The 18751-nt window shown below is 30.7% G+C and overlaps 7 protein-coding genes, 1 non-coding gene and 1 further gene across 8 annotated transcripts, besides 3 other annotated features; 3 read left to right on the forward strand and 6 right to left on the reverse strand.

Annotated features, from left to right (window-relative positions):
- Positions 1-984: 984 nt before the first annotated feature.
- Positions 985-1590, reverse strand: HNT1 (adenosine 5'-monophosphoramidase; the record flags this gene model as incomplete). The annotated part of the gene is made up of 2 exons (XM_001644712.1): positions 985-1385; positions 1536-1590. 2 exons carry the CDS (start codon positions 1588-1590, stop codon positions 985-987), a joined length of 456 nt encoding a protein of 151 aa, XP_001644762.1.
- A 1676-nt stretch (positions 1591-3266) lies between these two features.
- Positions 3267-3974: a sequence feature (similar to hypothetical protein; correction of possible frameshift sequencing error~similar to Saccharomyces cerevisiae DLD2 (YDL178W)).
- Kpol_1020p12 lies at positions 3267-4884 on the forward strand (the record flags this gene model as incomplete).
- Positions 3976-3996: a sequence feature (similar to hypothetical protein; correction of possible frameshift sequencing error~similar to Saccharomyces cerevisiae DLD2 (YDL178W)).
- Positions 4000-4884: a sequence feature (similar to hypothetical protein; correction of possible frameshift sequencing error~similar to Saccharomyces cerevisiae DLD2 (YDL178W)).
- Positions 4885-5550: 666 nt separating this feature from the next.
- Positions 5551-6492, forward strand: Kpol_1020p13 (aldo-keto reductase superfamily protein; the record flags this gene model as incomplete). Its single annotated transcript, XM_001644713.1, has 1 exon — positions 5551-6492. The coding sequence occupies one exon, from the start codon at positions 5551-5553 to the stop codon at positions 6490-6492; it is 942 nt and encodes a 313-aa protein (XP_001644763.1).
- A 108-nt stretch (positions 6493-6600) lies between these two features.
- On the reverse strand, positions 6601-7074 carry Kpol_1020p14 (uncharacterized protein; the record flags this gene model as incomplete). Its single annotated transcript, XM_001644714.1, has 1 exon — positions 6601-7074. One exon carries the CDS (start codon positions 7072-7074, stop codon positions 6601-6603), a length of 474 nt encoding a protein of 157 aa, XP_001644764.1.
- Positions 7075-7438: 364 nt separating this feature from the next.
- SNA4 (Sna4p) lies at positions 7439-7858 on the reverse strand (the record flags this gene model as incomplete). Its single annotated transcript, XM_001644715.1, has 1 exon — positions 7439-7858. The coding sequence occupies one exon, from the start codon at positions 7856-7858 to the stop codon at positions 7439-7441; it is 420 nt and encodes a 139-aa protein (XP_001644765.1).
- A 1642-nt stretch (positions 7859-9500) lies between these two features.
- Positions 9501-9572, forward strand: Kpol_1020trna1. Its single transcript has one exon. It is a non-coding gene; the product is annotated as a tRNA-Gly (tRNA).
- A 1665-nt stretch (positions 9573-11237) lies between these two features.
- On the reverse strand, positions 11238-12086 carry PCL1 (Pcl1p; the record flags this gene model as incomplete). The annotated part of the gene is made up of 1 exon (XM_001644716.1): positions 11238-12086. The coding sequence occupies one exon, from the start codon at positions 12084-12086 to the stop codon at positions 11238-11240; it is 849 nt and encodes a 282-aa protein (XP_001644766.1).
- A 2602-nt stretch (positions 12087-14688) lies between these two features.
- On the reverse strand, positions 14689-15930 carry PUS4 (pseudouridine synthase PUS4; the record flags this gene model as incomplete). Its single annotated transcript, XM_001644717.1, has 1 exon — positions 14689-15930. One exon carries the CDS (start codon positions 15928-15930, stop codon positions 14689-14691), a length of 1242 nt encoding a protein of 413 aa, XP_001644767.1.
- Positions 15931-16324: 394 nt separating this feature from the next.
- Positions 16325-18160, reverse strand: Kpol_1020p18 (GTPase-activating protein; the record flags this gene model as incomplete). Its single annotated transcript, XM_001644718.1, has 1 exon — positions 16325-18160. One exon carries the CDS (start codon positions 18158-18160, stop codon positions 16325-16327), a length of 1836 nt encoding a protein of 611 aa, XP_001644768.1.
- Between the last annotated feature and the right edge of the window lie 591 nt (positions 18161-18751).

Genomic DNA, 18751 nt, shown 5'->3' on the forward strand with positions numbered 1-18751 from the left:
TTTTCTCAATGAAATTCGATATATATTCTCAGGATTCTAAAAAAAAAACTTCGTTTTCTTATTTCAAATTCCCAATTCAAAATCTAAGGGTATCTTTATCAATGTTCTTAATAATTAAAACGAGTATGACCTCAAAAATAATATCCAAAATCTTAATAGAAAAATAAAAGGGAACCTCCTTAAACGTTCTACCGACCAGATACACTATTATCAACAAAGAACCGATATGGCTTAGCTTATAATATAGTAATATATCACAAGAAACAAGTTTTGATCTTTATTAAAAGTTTTGCCACCCTATTATTTTAAAGGAAAGTATTAGAGTTATTAGAATTTAAGATCTATTAATTTTGAAAATATCGAGATTCCGGGTAACAAGTAATGTAGAATTAAGATTAAGCCCTTTTAATATGGAGATGTTAAAGGCTGTTGTATATAAAAAGAACATTAACTTTTAGAACAATTGTATTAATGAGAGTATAGTTGTAACGTTTGATGTTATCGTAAGGTGAATTTTTATGATTACAATCATAAACCATTCGATTATTGTTAATTTTCAGTATCCTTGAAGTACTTTTTTATATAGACATTTTCCTACTTTTGATCAAGAGATGTATAATACAAAATGTCTCTGGCTCTATTAGTTTCCTGACTCCATTTGAATACTATTTTCTGTATGATTTGGGATTTGGCGTCTGGCATTTTACAAGATTGTAGTTCTAATCATTTACAGTTCATGTGTCGGCATTAGTTTGTTTTTATTTGGTCTTTGGATCATACCTATCAAATAGTTTATTTCCTATAGATGAAAGTGTAATGTATATGTATAGATCATATATTTAACAATTCTTTACGTATTGATGGGAAGAGTTAAAAAAACGGGAAAATAAGATTATAATATGTGTTTGGTCATGAAAGCTTTAGTTGTTAAAATTTCTAATATCATTGATTAACATTATTTGTTTTAGTATTCTCATTCTTTTCTCATTTGGATTCTTCTAATTTAACCAATAATTCCTTGTGTAGTTTTCCTAATTTTTCAAAATCAGTAGCTTGAGCTGGCCATTGCACACCAAGGCCAGTTTCTTTATCTCTCTTTGGAATCAAATGGAAGTGTACGTGGTCAACTTCTTGATGAGCAATTCTTCCGTTATTTTGTAGGACGTTATAACCTAATCCATCGGAACCAACTTTATCAACACCTAAAATTTTTGCCAATTTTTTAGTTATTGGTAAAACTTCTGCCAAATATTCATCTGGAATGTCATGTAATTTAGCACCATGATACTTTGGAATAATTAAAGTGTGACCTTCTGCAGTTGGTTGAATATCCAAAAATGAAAAAGTATGTTCAGTTTCAATTAATTTGAATGAAGGAATCTCCCCTGTATTAAAAAATTAAAAAAATTTTGCAAATTAAATTATAAATCGAGTTAGTATTACTGTCGTGAAGTGATGATGGATTTGAAGGACATTACATTATATAGCAGACTCTTTGTCTGTCAATATAAATAAAAAATAACAAATTAACATACCGTTAATAATCTTACAGAAGATGCAAGCAGCATCGTGAGCAACTGGAGTAGACATATTGATAACGTTGAACTTAATTGGGTAATACCAAATTGATCAAGATGGGTTATAGTTGTAGCTAATGCAGAATGAGAAACATCCTTTAACTTTAAATAAAAACCTTTTTTTAGTTGAACAGCTCTTTAAGGTCCTTGTCGTATTTGTTGAATTGGATTCGAAACGTATCGTTCCTTATGATATTACAAATGTCAGTATATCGTAAGTGACAGAGTTGATATTTATTATGTTTGCATAATGGAAAGAGGATAAAATGTATACTATGTATTTGTAACTATTCGTTATATCCAACTTACACTCAATAAATAAATAAAAATTTCTTACCAAACTAAATGATATTAAGAAACTATCTATTGTTTATTTTTTGTTAGCTTTTATTAAGTTTAAGATAAAAAAAGAGAAAGAGTAATATATTATAATACAAAACCAAACATAAACATAAAATAATTTGTTTTGAAAGCATTTCGGTAGCGTTATTCTTGTTCTCTCTTTAACAATGACACCAGAGTATCGTTGGATATATTACATAGTTGAGGTATTATCATCTTGGTATCTATGGTTTTGTTGCCACCAATTTGTTTCTATTTCCATGGTTTCTCTTCTCGAACCATAACAAAAAAAAACTATACAAAAGCGGTATAGCTATTTTGGATCATTGATTTATAGATTTATATTAACTGTAGTTGTTATTTCAACACGTCATAGTTATCTTTTATTGTCATCCTTGTTCTCATTTAACCAATCACAATTGTTTCCGTATTCGGTTTATTTGGCTCTTATCCATTTATGAGAGCACTTTAGAAAGACTATGATCCTAGGAGATTATCCTGATAATACACTTTTTGCATTGATGGCCGGCTAACATCATGTAATTCATTCTTCTAATAGAGTGGTTAAGTCATGTGATCATTATTGGGAAAGTGTATAAGGAAGGGTAATGTGCCATGTAGCATAGTTACGTATACACCAAGACCACTAGTAGTGGTGACAGTATGGTGTTATTTATACCTAATATAATACAAGTATTAATGTTTGACCTACACATTAATATATACATCAATAGAGAGTTTTAGTTCCCTTGGGCATGTAATTATTCTTTGGATACTTAAATATATTTAGATAGATACCACTTTATGCTGATGAGTCCTCTCCTGAGGGAAAGATAAAAACTTTACTGGGAACAGGTGACATGTACAAGAAAAGACTAAACAAATAGATGTTTCCCATTTAAAGCACCCTCATCTTTAGCATATATATATATATATATGCTTTCCCATTTAAAGCACCCTCATCTTTAGCATATATATATATATATGCTTTCCAGATTGAGTGACACTTGTATCAATTTACACTGTTATAAATGTTTCACTCAGTTTACCTCGCTGATCACGTGTAGTCAAATCAGAAGTCAAATCACTTGTCGAACTTTTAATTTCCGACTGTATGCGTCATAATAGGATAATATCTGATAACACCTACCATCTCTTTATAACCTTAAAAACTGACGATGTTGAACATAATATCTTGGATATATATCAAGCTATAAATATTTATTGTCTGTTAGTTTATAGTTTTATACAGCCACACCCTGTTGTTCAATTCTGTTGAAGTAGTTGCTAAGAGATTTTTACCTGACTATCTATTTCCTCCTTTCTTTTACTAAAAATTTCACAAATATGATTACAGGCTCTGTATTTAGATCATATAGATCTATTGCTAAGAGATCTGTCACTTTGATTAGAGGTATTCCTTCCAATAGAAGAGTTATTTCTCCTATTGTAACTGTCTCTTTTGCTCATCACAATGCGTACTCTACTGTGGTTCAACCGAAATTAACCTCTGAAGTCTACCCAAATGTAAAACGCAATTCAGAGTATAAAAAGTTGACTTCTGATGATTTGGATTATTTTAAAAGTATATTAACTGAACAAGAAATATTACAAGCTAAGGATGAAAGTTCATTGGATTTTTACAATGAAGACTGGATGAGAAAATATAAAGGTCAATCAAAATTAGTTTTAAAGCCAAAATCTGTTGAAAACATTTCAAAGATATTGAAATATTGTAATGAGCAAAAAATTGCAATTGTACCACAAGGGGGTAACACTGGTTTAGTTGGTGGTTCTGTTCCTATTTTTGATGAAGTCATTTTATCTTTGAATAATCTAAATCATATAAGATCTTTTGATGAAGTTTCTGGTATTTTAAAATGTGATGCAGGTGTTATCTTAGAAAATGCTGATAACTTCTTAGCCGAGCATAACTATATCTTCCCATTGGATTTAGGTGCTAAAGGTTCTTGTCACGTTGGTGGTGTAGCTGCTACAAATGCTGGTGGTTTGAGATTATTGAGATATGGTTCTTTACATGGTTCTATTTTGGGTTAGAAGTTGTTCTTCCAAATGGTGATATGTAAGTAGTATGGATGCATTGAAAAAAGATAACACTGGATATGATTTAAAACAATTGTTTATTGGCTCTGAAGGTACTATTGGTGTCATTACAGGTGTCTCAATTTTAGCTCCACCAAGACCAACTGCTTTTAACGTTAGTTTTTTGGCTGTTGAAAATTTTGAAGCTGTACAAAAGGTTTTTGTTAGAGCCAAACAAGAATTGTCTGAAATTTTATCTGCTTTTGAATTTATGGATTCTAAATCCCAGGAATTAACAAAGCAACATTTGAAAGATGTTCCTTATCCATTGGAAGGTGAATACCCTTTTTACATCTTAATCGAAGTTTCAGGTTCCAACAAAGAACACAATGATGCCAAGCTTGAAGCATTTTTAGAAAAAGTAATGGAAGAAGAATTGGTCGTTGATGGTGTAATTGCCCAAGATGAATCCGATTTGAAAAATTTATGGCAATGGAGAGAAATGATCCCAGAATCATCTCAAGCAAATGGTGGTGTCTATAAATATGATGTGTCATTGCCATTAAAAGATCTATATTCTTTAGTCGAAGCTGTTAATGAAAGATTAGAAACTGCTGGTATAATGGGCGATGCCCCCAAACCTGTAATTAGTGGTATCGGATATGGTCATGTAGGTGATGGTAATTTACACTTAAATGTTGCTGTACGTGAATACAATAAAGAAATAGAAAAAACATTAGAACCATTTGTATACGAATTTATTTCGTCAAAGAAAGGTTCAGTTAGTGCTGAACATGGTTTAGGTTTCCAAAAGAAAAACTATATCGGATATTCCAAGAGTGAAGAAGAAATCAAATTAATCAAGGATTTAAAAAATCATTATGATCCAAACGCTATCCTCAACCCGTACAAGTATATCTAAAACTTGATTAACTCATAATATAATAACAATAATATTCAACTTATCAAAGAGAAAAAATTACGTATAAACAATTATAAACAGTACCATCTCTTTATATCCATATACTCTAATCACAATTAAAGTTAAAGTCATAAAATAACTTCTAGATAATGGATAATATGTAATTTATATACAATCCAACATTCTTTTTACAACTATAGCACATCAATTGATTAGTGTTTGCAATATGTGATTCTTATTGAGTCATCCTGGATATAAAATAAAAGTACAATATGGGATTTTGGTTTACAACGCTTATATGAAACAACATTAAACCGGAAAGTTCTACTACAATAAAGAAATTTCTATCTAACCAATATACTGCATATGTGTATTTATACTTTAGCTAATTGGCTCAAACCACTATAGTCATTAGTGATAAAGGGATATTTAGAACACCATTTATAATCAATATCTTATTGGCAAATAGGATTAAGGTATCGCTCCTTTTTCTGAAAAATAGTAGTACTCATAATACATTAATGTATTTAATTAAGCACACATGAGGTTTTAAACTATATTCTATCCATTTTAAATTATAAACAACTTCCAATTGCCTATTTACAGATTAAGAAGCTAAGATAGCTTATATGATACTATCGATTATTAGATATATCTATTTCAGAGATGTCATTAACTCAAAAATTTTTCGATTTGAATAATGGTAACCAGATACCTTCTATTTCAATTATAGGTACAGGTACCAGATGGTTTAAACGTCCCGGTTCTGAACATACATTTTCTGATGAACTGGTGGAGCAAATCAAGTATGCCTTATCTCTACCAGGTATTATTCATATAGATGCTGCTGAATGTTATGGCACATACCCAGAACTTGCTAAAGCTTTAAAAGAATCTTCAAAACCTAGGAGTGAAATATTTATTACTGATAAGTACTCTACGCAAACTAAGTTTACTAATGATCCAATTGAAGGTTTGAATACTGGATTGAAAACTCTGGGTTTGGATTATGTGGATCTTTATTTAATACATTCTCCATTTTTTGATCCTGAGTTTAAAGGTTCTCTAACATTGGAAAAAGTCTGGAAAGATATGGAGACTTTATATAAGGAAGGTAAAGCTAAAAGCATTGGTGTTTCAAATTTTTCAGTTAAAAATATAGAAGAAATATTAAAAATTGCTGGCATTAAACCACAAGTTAATCAAATAGAATTCAATGCATTTTTGCAGAATCAAACTCCGGGAATAGTTAATTACTGTCAAAAGAATAATATTCAATTGGAAGCTTACTCTCCATTAGGTCCATTGCAAAAAAGACCTGAAAATTCCAATGAATTACCCTTCTACAATTACATTGACGAACTTGCAAGCAAGTATGGCAAAACTGATTCTCAGATTCTATTGAATTGGGTTTACAACCGTGGTATTTTACCAATTACCACATCTTCAAAGACTCAAAGGATTATTGATGCCCAAAATATTTTCAGTTTTAATCTAACTAAGGATGAGGTCGACACTCTAACTAAATTAGGGTTAGAACAGCCTGCTTTAAGAATATATTGGACTAATTTTTATGACAAATATAATTCTGAGGCACAAGCTTCATAAAATATTTATGCTTAAACAAATATATATACATACATACATACATACATCACAATATAACTTAAATGTAATTATGCAATGCAATCAAAAGTGGTTCATAATATGGTGAGATCAACGTGGAAGAAATCCTGCTCTTCTTAAACTTTCAACTGCTGTGCTAGATATGTGCCTGAATCTAGCCGAACCAAGGGGTGTTCCACCATACCATCTGGTAACTATAATCATGACATTAAATATATTAGATCTTTCCAAAAGTGTCAATAACCTTTGGCCAGCTCCGGACTCACCACCGTCAAAACAACCTTGTTGGATATTCTTCGGTACTTGTATTATAGATGATGCTTTTGCATTGTTCTTCTTATTTTTTCCCTTTGTAGTAGTATCTTTATTATTGCTTTCATTAGTTGATAAATCTGCAGTTCTCCAGGCGTACATATGAGGATGTGAAGATTTTACAATTGACTTATTTGCCATCAATTCGTGCAAAATTTTTGGTATATCATCTTGATTCTTTAAAGGACAACATCTAGCCTGAAATTTTGATTTCCTATCCACTAGTACTTCTGATTCATTCCAATCGACCATTATTTGTTCCTCAACAACAAATTGCAGTTATAATCACTAATTCACCCTGTACAAAAAACTATTTATAAGTGAAAACCATCCAGTTGTCCAATTAGTCCTTTAATCTTTACTAAAAATTTGATCTGTGTAATAGTGTATTCAAAAATGCTTCATCTATGATTGCAACCAATATTATCACGGAAGAATATAAAAGTAGCTGTACCCGTAACAATAAGTCAATTTTAGTAGTAATTTGATAATACGACTAAAATTGATAATTCTATCATTTGTAATAACCATCAAGTAGAAAAATAAAAACAACATCAATATCAACAATTTTATAACACAGTATTAAAACTGTTATTAGATTATTAGTAGTGTGATATCATGGTAATTCTGTATAAGGAGGGGGTGCAGGAGTGGAACTCTTCTTAGTCTCATTTTGACCATTGCTGGGCCTATCAGTCGATGAATGATGGTCACTATGAGAGCCATATATTAATGGAGTCTGTAAAGTAGGGGTTGAATTTTGAACAGCGTTATCTAATCTCTCTGGATCTTGGACATAACCTTCTTGATAAACGTAAAGGTATTCTGTATTGTTTCTTAATGGACTAGTGATAGTAATATAATAAAAAGCATGCAACATACCAGGAACAAATCCTAGTATTGTCAGTAAAATATTAATAAAAAAATCAATAGAACAACATCCAGATCTAAGCACAACGGCTGCTGGTGGGAATATTATAGCCACTAGATATAGGATAAAATCAGAAACTGAGCAACAAACAAAATAAAAGCACATTGTTTTAATCTTTTCACCTCCTTTGGAACTTTAATGTAATATAAGTGTATAATAGAATGTATACCGTATAATGTATAACGTATATATAAGTATACATATAAATATAATTATTAGTTTTGAATAAGGGGCAGTAATGAATTTCACTTAATTAACCCTCTATCGCTAAATATATAACAGCAAAATTTGCCAAAATCCTCAAAATAGTATCTAACAAAACAAAATATGCTCTTTAATACAATGTATAAACTATTTCCTCCCAGAATCTGTTCAAAACAGTAATAGTTTAACTTCAAATCTATTCTTTCTTATTACCTTATAAACATCATAGTTTATTGATCTAATTTATACATCGCGTAATATATGTATGCATATTTAAATTTATATGTAACTAAATATGGAAAGTTTCTTATACATACATGAACAACAATCAAATCAACAGATGATCTAGTCATATTATTTATCCTGTTGTTATGCCAATTAGTCTTACAATAAAATATTCATATTAATCTGCTGTTATATAACAACTTTGCTGTAAACGTACCATTTTCCAATTTTTAGTTATGCACATTTTCTTTGATTTAATGTATTAAAGCAGTTGCAGTGGGATATCTTTTGACAGTTGTGAGGTTCAATCAATCTTAATTGCATTTGCATCTAAATCAGGATGAAAAGTTGTTGGATTGATATAGATAGAATATTTAGTTAGTAGGAGATATGTATTGTACAGCTATAATTAAGGGATTCTACAGCAACATTAATTGAAGACAGGGAATAGTTGTATAGAATTATAACCAAGGGTAAAGTTATACTTATGCTTAAAGTATCGATAAAATATGACCTTGTTCTATTTTTTCAAGAGATATTATTTATGTTCATCATGAAAAATAATATTGATAATATAGGATAGTTTTTTATATCAGGCAAGTGCATATAGCCTTTAGGAATAGGTTAATGAGATCCAAAAAATACTCAGAATAATTAATCGACTCTTACTATCTCAAATATTTGTAAACGTCTTACTTACTAAAGCTGGAAAAGCGTTATATATGAGCATTTAGGATGCAGATATGTCCTATTCAAATCATTTTCTTTTAAAATGTTTGAGTCAATCAATTAGAATATGTTTTATAAATTTCAACCAGTCATACGAAAGAATAAATAATAGTCGAAAGTCAAGTTTACAGACTTCTTAAATATAGCAACAATATAGTGAATGAAGTATTGTTGGAAGCCAAATTTGGTTTAATAATTACCCCTTCTCATATGGGTACATACAATGTCCAGGCCATTACATACCATATTCAGTTTTAGTGATTATGACGGCTCGTCAATTATTCGTAGTCCAGGTGCCATGAAAAGATTTGTCGAAATATTCGCCAGATAAATAGAGACCAAATATTACCACTTGTAATTTAAAATAATTGTGTGATTTATTTAAGATCTGTTATTGTCCTTGAAGGACCAGAGGAAAAATTGTCACATATCAATACTATATAACTAATGATTTCTCAAGACAAGATATTGAACTTGCAGTAAGAACCTCAGATGAACAAGAGGAAACTTGATTATTTAAGGAAAATTTTGGAAATATATGTCAGCCGGCTTAAATTTTGTCAGTTTTTCTTTCTTTAAACAACACCACGGGCGGTTAGTGTAGTGGTTATCATCCCACCCTTCCAAGGTGGGGACACGGGTTCGATTCTCGTACCGCTCAATTTTTTTGCATGATCATAATATATCACCTAATTTAAAGATAACGTTGGATAGATTTATAATAATTCACTCTTTCAATATCTGGCATCTACAATTTTTTGACAAGGTTCCTTACAAATTTGTTAAGTATACTATATTATTATGTACTATTGACAAAGTCAACCATTTTAATTCCTGGAAATTTAGTGTCAGAGTAGAATATTTACATATCGGGTAGATTCCAAATTAATATCCAAAACCAGGTTACTGCTTTCGATGAAGCAAACCATACATGGAAGTAAATTATGGGGTTATTAATACTTTTTAGTAGTGTTGTTGACGATTGAATTTTTTCATATTTATATTCTTTTAATTAGTTACAGTACTTGCTGTACCTGTTCAAGAGTTATACAGTCCTCATCCTATGGTATGTCTTTAAGTACTTCAGAAACGTCTAAAATCAATATCGAGTGCCCGAGGGTACTTGTATTGATTATAAGCAAGACATTATCACATCCAAGTTCGCATCTCTTATCTTTGTATGTCATCTCAAAATTAAAAAAACAAGCTATCAGTACCAGTGTACCAGTATCAGTGAGTCTCCCATAAAAAGACATTAAATAATCTAAAATCGTTGGTAAATGAAATCCTACTTATATCTTACGCACTAAAAGAAGTCGAATATGTACCCTATCTCTTTATCAAAATGCAAATATAAACATATCTAGTTTAGTCCACATGATAAAAGGACAATCGTTCCATATTATATGGCCAGGTATAATCTGACAATATAGCCAGATATGCTACACTAAACCTACAAAATTACAATACAAAGTATTCAAGAAATATTACAACTAGAGTAGTATAATTTGAAAAGGATCAGAAATTTGGGTATACTTGATACTTCATCGAATCCTGAGTACATTTAGGACCTGATATCAGACTGGTGCACAGCGTTTGTCTCGTCATTTTCCTTCTCGTTAATACTTTCTCTGACTATTTAGAAGATCAGATAAAGAGTAACTACGTAATAAATCCCATAGATAAACTTATCTTTCAATGCAATCAATTACATAATTACTGCTTCACCATTTCTATACCAACATTATTGCTAGTATATTTAAGCAAAACCATGTTTCTTGCTTACTTCTTCTGTTTTAGAGTAACATCTTGAAATCTAAATACAAAAAAAAAGAATAACTATTTTCATTCTATCAAACATTTCAAAATTTCATTGGCCTTTTATAGTTTTCAATTTCTAAAGAAAAATTTTCATTGCGATTACCCGACGATTACCGCTTGAAAGTATTCAGGGCAAGGAAAATTAACATAGTGCAGACAATGAGATGGTTAGTTGCTTAAATTGTAGTTAGGTCAAGTTGAGTTTAGTTTTTATTAGATCAGGTCAATGAACGGATTCTGATAATACAAGATTCCTAGAATGCTAGTGTTTATACTTATTATTTGATGTTGGTTTTGTGTGAAATTCACGTTTAAAGAATTGTCCAGAAGTCGTGGGAGAATTGATGTAATAATTAATTGAATCTAAGAATTATTAGTTTGTATTATAAATGTCCTTGAATGTATAATTAAAATGCTAAATGTTATTTACTTGAAATAGGTATAAATCTATTTATCTAAAATGCTGGGTATCCATGAGAAATGCTTAGTTTTTGTTTGCCTTGATTTAAAAGCCATATTGTGCCATTATTTGTTCAAAATCCCAACTTTCATCGGTTGATCTGTAACCAGTTTTTAAATCGTTTAAAACTAATGGAGTCTTTTCACTTACTGGCGTTATAGAGCGAGATTGTGCCAAGCTGTATCTTGAACTACTGGCGCTCATTGATTCAGTTAGAGTTGCTGAACTCATATTAGAATCAATTGAACTACTACTGACTTGACGATAGAATTTATTATATGACTTTGTTGGTGAAATTGGTGAAACTGGTCTTTGAATGTATTGGTGTTGTTCTGACTTTGATTTGAGAATTTTCTTTCTTTGATAAGAAATTTCCAAATCTCTCATGATTGGTTCTAATAGATGTCTTAAATCTAAGATCAAATCATTTTCATTGATTCTTAAATCCCAATTTAGCAAAGCCAATAATTGCATTTCCATTAAATTAACATCTTCTAAAGAGAACAAACCGTCAGTATATTCTGCCCAATGTTTGTTCAAAGGAGAAGAATCGTTATGATATTTAGCACTAATAATTAGACATGCTAAAAACATACGATGAATGGTTGAAGGTAAACCAGTAGCATCTTTTGGTAAGATTCTTTGTAATTTCTTCAAATAACAAGTAGTGGTTAATAATGTGGAAGTGTAGACGTTGGTATATCTAACTAACTTTGTAATGAATGTCATTAAAGATGGTAATCTTTGTTGTTTAGAGTCTGATGGAGAAGTTGGAGGTGTTGGTAAACTAGCAGGTAGAACTTGAAGAGTAGTGTTTGTTAAAAATTTAATCATATCATCAGTGACTGGTGATTTCATTAAAACACGCAAAGCTTTCTTATGTTCTTGTGACATTTCGTGAATATAATTTTTATGAATTGATTTTTATTCTACTTTAATCAATATATATATATATTTATGTATATATGTATATTGAAATGTCTTGAATTGATTGAATATCTTAGTGGTTTACTGTACACAACAAGATAACGAGAAGTACAATACTAAACAACAAGAAAAATTTATTCCAGAAAACAATCCATCCTTATCCCAATCATCATCCATATATATATGTAAATATGAATATTCTTAAATCATAATAAATGGTATTCATTGTAATCATCTAATTAAACTCATTTACACATCCATCATTCTCAACTATCGACTACAACAGTTTAACAGAGATCACATACAGTATTTAAAATTAAATGTGGATAAAATAGATAATAAATATGTTAGATTCTACGCGAAATCACGAAATAACTATATATTTCAATAGTCAGCCCAGTCTTTCGTTGTATGTATTGTACTATATTGAAAAGAGTAAAATATAAATCTGCAAGACATTTCGAGAATCCAACCAACTTGATTAGTATAATTAAATAAATTCAATTTCGTGTAACTAATGATATCAAGACAGGAGAAAAATGATGTAAAATTAGACAAAATAAAGTACAAAAGCGAAACGAAAGCGAAAGAGAAGCGAAATAAAAGCGGAAGCGAAAAGTATAAGTATAAAATCTATCTGTACATATATGGTATTTATTTTTTTACATCGTAGCAGCAGCAACAGAGAGAGTACTTAAATCACCAATCTTAAACCTTTAAAACATATAATTGTAATAGGAGAGATTATTTGTTAATAGAAACGCCAAAAAAGTATTGCCATATATATTTTCTTTTTGATTTTGAACAATGCCAAGACTCTTTCTTCTTCTGTTTTATTCATTTGAGTTTTTACTGAATTAGTTCTTGTTCATCTTGTTCTTGAAGTGACTTTTAATGAATACTTTCAAGAATAATAAGGCTATCTATTCTTGCATATTTGGTTTTGAAACATTCTAATACAGATTTTGATGATTGGTTGTGTCGCTTTTTTTTTTCGTATTATTTAATGTATATGCTATGTAGGCTTAGAAGTGGTTTGTGCATGATGTTTAAAAGGTACTTTCTTGTTTTATTATTTTTTTTCGTAAATTTACTGAAGTAGTTAGGCTTACCCATTTTGGTTTATTTGGTCTAAGTTATGTTATGCTAGGAAGGAGATGACAAGGCCGCGATTAGTTTGATCGAAATTCTTTTTATTCGGGGATCCAGACAGACCCAAATGGAATAAATAATCTAGTCCTGCAAGAAACGAAAAGAGTCCCTACATCAACATTTGGAAAAGGAGGGCAAACCGCATTTCTTTTTGAAATTAGTTTTGTTATACAATAAATAAGATTACCTATTGTGTTCCAACAATTAACTCATTATATATAGATTTATATAAATTTTCGTGGTCTGTTTGTTTGAATTGCATTGCACTTATGTTTGTTTTAACATAAGATTTGTCCTTTTTAGGTCTATCACTATGGTTTTTGGAATTTCTTGTTATGCACCCTAAATTATATTTTTCAAGTCACAATGAATAACTATAAATCGATATCGCCTTGATTTTAGAATATATGTTATTTTATTTAAATTAATACCAATTTAAGTAAAATATATTAAAATGTCTTCATTTTTTATGAGGCTTCATTAATTTTAACTTCCTCCAAATCAATTCATATTGATCACTGTATAGGTTGGGCTTGAAATTGAGAGAGATTACCTACTCAGGTAAGGAAATATATCCAGTAGAACCACCTTTCGTCTATCTTTTACTGTTTTACGCTCCAACTACACACTCAAAGGGTAAAAAAAGAAAATGCCGTCGAGATCACTTGACTTTTACAAACATGATCATTATGTCATATTAGATGGAGAGAGCTACACACAGGTATCATTGAAACGCAGTTTTGAAGATCTCCTCCAAATTACAGGATGACAGTGACACTATTTTGTTTCTGAACTTTAATTATTGCTATCTTGTTCTTCTTCAACTAGCATACAAAGTAACACAAGTAATCCGTTGTTGAGCCATAATTGCAAAAGAAAGCTCATCCGTTGTCCTAGAGCTCCAGCCTACTGCAGTACTCAACAGAAAAATGAATTTGAATCCTATGCATTAAGATCAGTCAACATGTTGTACTTCATAAAAATAGGAAGTAAAATAGAAAAAGCATATAAATTAAAACAAATACCGTCAAAATAGATATTTATCTTTATAACATAAATAATTCTACCACCTTAGTAAGATCTCCATATCTCAATGGGTTTTCAATTTTTGGGCTCGAAATTTTTCGTAGTTCCAATTCTCTACTTATCTATTACGGAGAAGAAAGACACTCCTCAAATTGTCCTAACAAAAGATTAGTTACCTATAAGACTGGCTAATCATTTAAACATATCTTCATTGTTTAAATATTATTATTATCCAAGCTGACAAAGCCTCAAAATTAATAATGAGAAGTTGTCAAAGGTTATTTATAATTAATCATACAGAAATTTGAATCGTCAATTCTTGTTTTTCTTTTGTTCAGTTGAAATTTAATAAAAATAGAAGTCTATCTACATATATTTAATTTTATTTCCTTTAAAGTTCATCAGCAGTTCTTTTAATACCTTTTGTTTCTTGTGGTGTAGTGTCTGTATTATGTGAATCAGATTTTTTAGCTTGAGACGATGATTCTTCAGCCTGAGGCAATAGATCTTCAGTATTATTAGTTTCAGCCAAATTTTCATTTGTCGCTTGGTATTCCTTTTCTGCTCTGGCTAATTCCTCTGTGACATTAACATCTGCTCCCTTTTCAAGTACCAACTGTAATACCTTACGCCAAACTTCTTCCTTCCTTTCTGTAAAATCATTTAGCTGAAAGACATTATATTTCTCCAGTGACCAATCTTGCTGTTGTAAACGTATCAATTTTACCATGTAACACGATGATCTCATAGCTTTACCAATGTCACTAATCAATGAACGAATATATGTACCAGATGATACTTTTGCCTTAAAATGCAACAATGGCGCACGATAAGCATCACCAGTTTCAGAAATAGCTTTTTCTTCTTCTTCTGATAAATCTATTGATTTCTCAACCTTTGCTTCTTCACTTTCATATTTGTTCTTTTCACAATATTCCTTAGAGAAATATAAGGTGTCATTTAATAAATTAGCATTCAGGTTTTTAACAGTTTCAATAGCTTCTTCTGTAGTTGGCCTTAATAAAGGGTAGTTATGGCTTGTATTCAAAGAATCAGGAAATACATCTAAGTCATAAATAGATACCTGTCTTGGCTCAATAGCTCTAGGTAGAGGCTTTCCTTCTCTCGCATATTCATGCAATGGTTTACCATCCATTTTGAGAGCGGCATAAATTGGAGGAGTCTGCTTCAATGAACCTTTAAATTTGTCAGGAATAGTTTTCAATTCATCCATTGTCAAATGTTTGGTTGAATTTCTTGATAGTATATCACCTTCAACATCACCAGATGTAGTAGAGACACCAAATAAGGCTTCACTTTCATATACTTTCACTGTCCCAGATAAATAGTTCGACAATTGTTTAGTTCCTGAACCAATACCAATAACTAAGACTCCTGATGCCAATGGATCCAAAGTACCACCATGGCCCATCTTAACTTTTGAAACTTTACGAAGTTTCCTTTTACTTGCCTTTTTACCAGTCTGTTGCTGATACTGTTGCATTCTTTCAGCTGTAGCTCTTTTGATTTCATTAGAAAATACTTGACTATTAGTTAAAGCATGTTGTAACTTCAACATAAACTGATTGGAAGTTATCCCACTTGGCTTTTCAATAGCAAAAATACCGTTCATCTTTCACTTGATTTATATATAGCTATATAAGCACTTTCCACCACTAAGAATGAAGACTCACCTAACTTTTAAATCTATGTTCAGTAGTTCTATATTTTTAAATTAGTGTATCTCATCGATTATTTTCATATTTGAAACTTTTCATCTGAAGAATTTCATTATGCGCGATGACCTTAAAGCCATCCATTTTCTACTTATTAAGAAATTTATGTACATCATACTAATGATAATAAGATCATTGTTGAGTAACAACTGTTAATTAATTAATTAATTAATAAATTATTCACTATATGAAAGTATTTGAGATCTTTTGACAAATGTTCTATAATATATTAGTCTATGATTTTTATGCTATATTATGGTTTATTTGAACAAATATTTTTGAACATACCTATTACGGCAATGAATGCATCCTTTGCTTGTTGTTTAAACCTATTTTTACATCTTTGTCCGGAAAGTCACCATCTAATTTTGTTTTGAACTCATCTATTTCTTCTAATGCCATTTCGTTTATTGTTTCTTTTGGCAAAACAGAGGGATCTGAATAAATGTCATTCTTTGATGAAGAGTTTTGTTTCGTGTCATAATTTAAACCAAAAAGCTTACTGTATTTCTTATACTTCAACCTTTGCGAAGTAACATATTTTCTCAAGGTATCGATTGTATCTTGATCTAGTTTATTGAATGCCATTCGTCTTTTCATTATTGTTTTGTCAAATAAAACATCGGGATCTAAATACTTTTTAGGGGAAGTTTGGAGGGATTGTAATATTTCTGCTTCCATCTCTTCTATTGGCATTGTTCCATTAGACCGATTCACTTCATTAACATTAGATTTCCGTATTGAAAAATGATATATTGTTCTACCATTATCATTATTCTTCATAAAATGACATTCATTTAATTTCAAAATACTCATTGAAATTTTAAACAAAAAATTCGATCCTTCATAGAATAAACAATCCCAAACACGTAGCGTAGTTTCAATTGGGAAGGTACCTACGAAACAACTCATCAACCAATTTGTTGTGCATAACACAATCGAGGGTAATTTATGTAGAAATTCGTTTGTCCTTCGTAAATGCAGAGGTTTTTTCTTATCATGATTATAATTTTTCTCAATAAAAGGCCATATTTCAGGCAAAAATTCTTTAACACATAACATTAATACTCCCTGATTTACATTTACACCTTCTAAATCAAAATTGTGAACTCCTGGAAGAAATGTTGAGGTTATGATAACTAACATCCAGAAAGTTCGTTCTTCGTCCAGAAATAGCAATAGCAACCCTGCTATAAAGTTCAAAGACTGACAATAACCGATACTGGGACAATATATTGCGAAGGCAACAAGCACATTTCTTAACGACTTAATCATTGGAGGATCTGAAATTTGGAAAGGTTCACGTTGGAAATGTAGGTTGTTTGGGAATGTTCTATTAAGGTCTCTTTCGATGACATCTAGTTCAGGTAAATATTTATGGTCAGCATTTTTATCATTCCTATTTTTAAACTCATCTAGCTGGGATACTACCCGTAATAGCTTCATGTATAGATTTTTATTTTTGTTTAATAAATCATCACCATTTACAAAAGCCCACCAAGCATCACCTCTCCATTCCGCAGGCACACCTTTTCGGACTAGTTTTTTCAATTTGTCATTCTTTGCAGGAAATTTCTTTGGTGTATCATTTATAACTGGCAAGCCATTATTCGACATAAATCGTTCCCATTTATTTTTATTTTTGCTACATGAATATGAATAGTTTGACCACCACTTATCATATTCTTCTTCAGTAATATATTTACTTGCTTTCCTAAAACCATATCTATCATAAGAATGCGCATAATGATCTGAACTTGCAGGCATGATATTTGATTCTAACTTGGAGGCGTCTAAAAGGTTAAACGGTTCTTCAATTTTTCTACCATTAATGACATCAATTTCATTTAAATCATCTATTGACATTTCACACATATTTAGAATACTATAAGTTTCATTATTATTGTTGTTACTACCCTGATCATCCAAATTTAGGAATGGCTCATCATCAACCTTTGAATGGTTTAAAGATACATCCAAATCGCCTATCTGAACTTCACTATCAGCTGTAGTATCCTCTTGAGAAGTTATATCGGTATCATCAAATTCCAACATATCAACGTTAGTGGGTACTTCCTTATCATTTCGAGTATTCGCATTGAACCCACCAAATATTGCAGTTATCATCAAATCTAAACTCTAAATTGCATATAATAGACATGTATATACCTTAGGATGAACATCAGCCATATGCAAACTGCCAATTGCAACCTGGGAAGTGGAAATAAAATCAGCAACTAGAATCTGAATCAACGATTCAAATAAGATAACTTAAAAAATTCCTTGTGACTACTTAAAGTTTTGTGAATCCATCATGCCATATCAATCACCTATATTAATATATATGCAATTGTAACAAAATAACGATAAAGCCCAAAAACACAACCGTGATGAGATGAGATCAGTTTGTTGTCGGTTTGATTACTTAACTAAATGCACCACCCAAAAATTCAAACCAAATGAGCAGACAAACTCAGGGAGAGACAAAATTAAGTATAGATCGACACGAAAGAATGAAAGGATGTGAAGAATATCGTTTTGTCCATTGCGATGTTCATTAGCCTCAAAATGCACTGAGTATATCTTCGGTGAACAAGGAAGACATATATATATATGTAAATAAATTTATAAACTGATGTATCCATGCAAAACCACATCAGATGCGAACCTTCATCTGTTCAAGTCTTGAACTGGTTTCGAAATCTCGATATTATATAG

This window comes from Vanderwaltozyma polyspora, genomic scaffold (genome assembly GCF_000150035.1).
Source record: "Vanderwaltozyma polyspora DSM 70294 KpolScaffold1020 genomic scaffold, whole genome shotgun sequence".
Taxonomy (NCBI): Eukaryota; Fungi; Ascomycota; class Saccharomycetes; order Saccharomycetales; family Saccharomycetaceae; genus Vanderwaltozyma; species Vanderwaltozyma polyspora.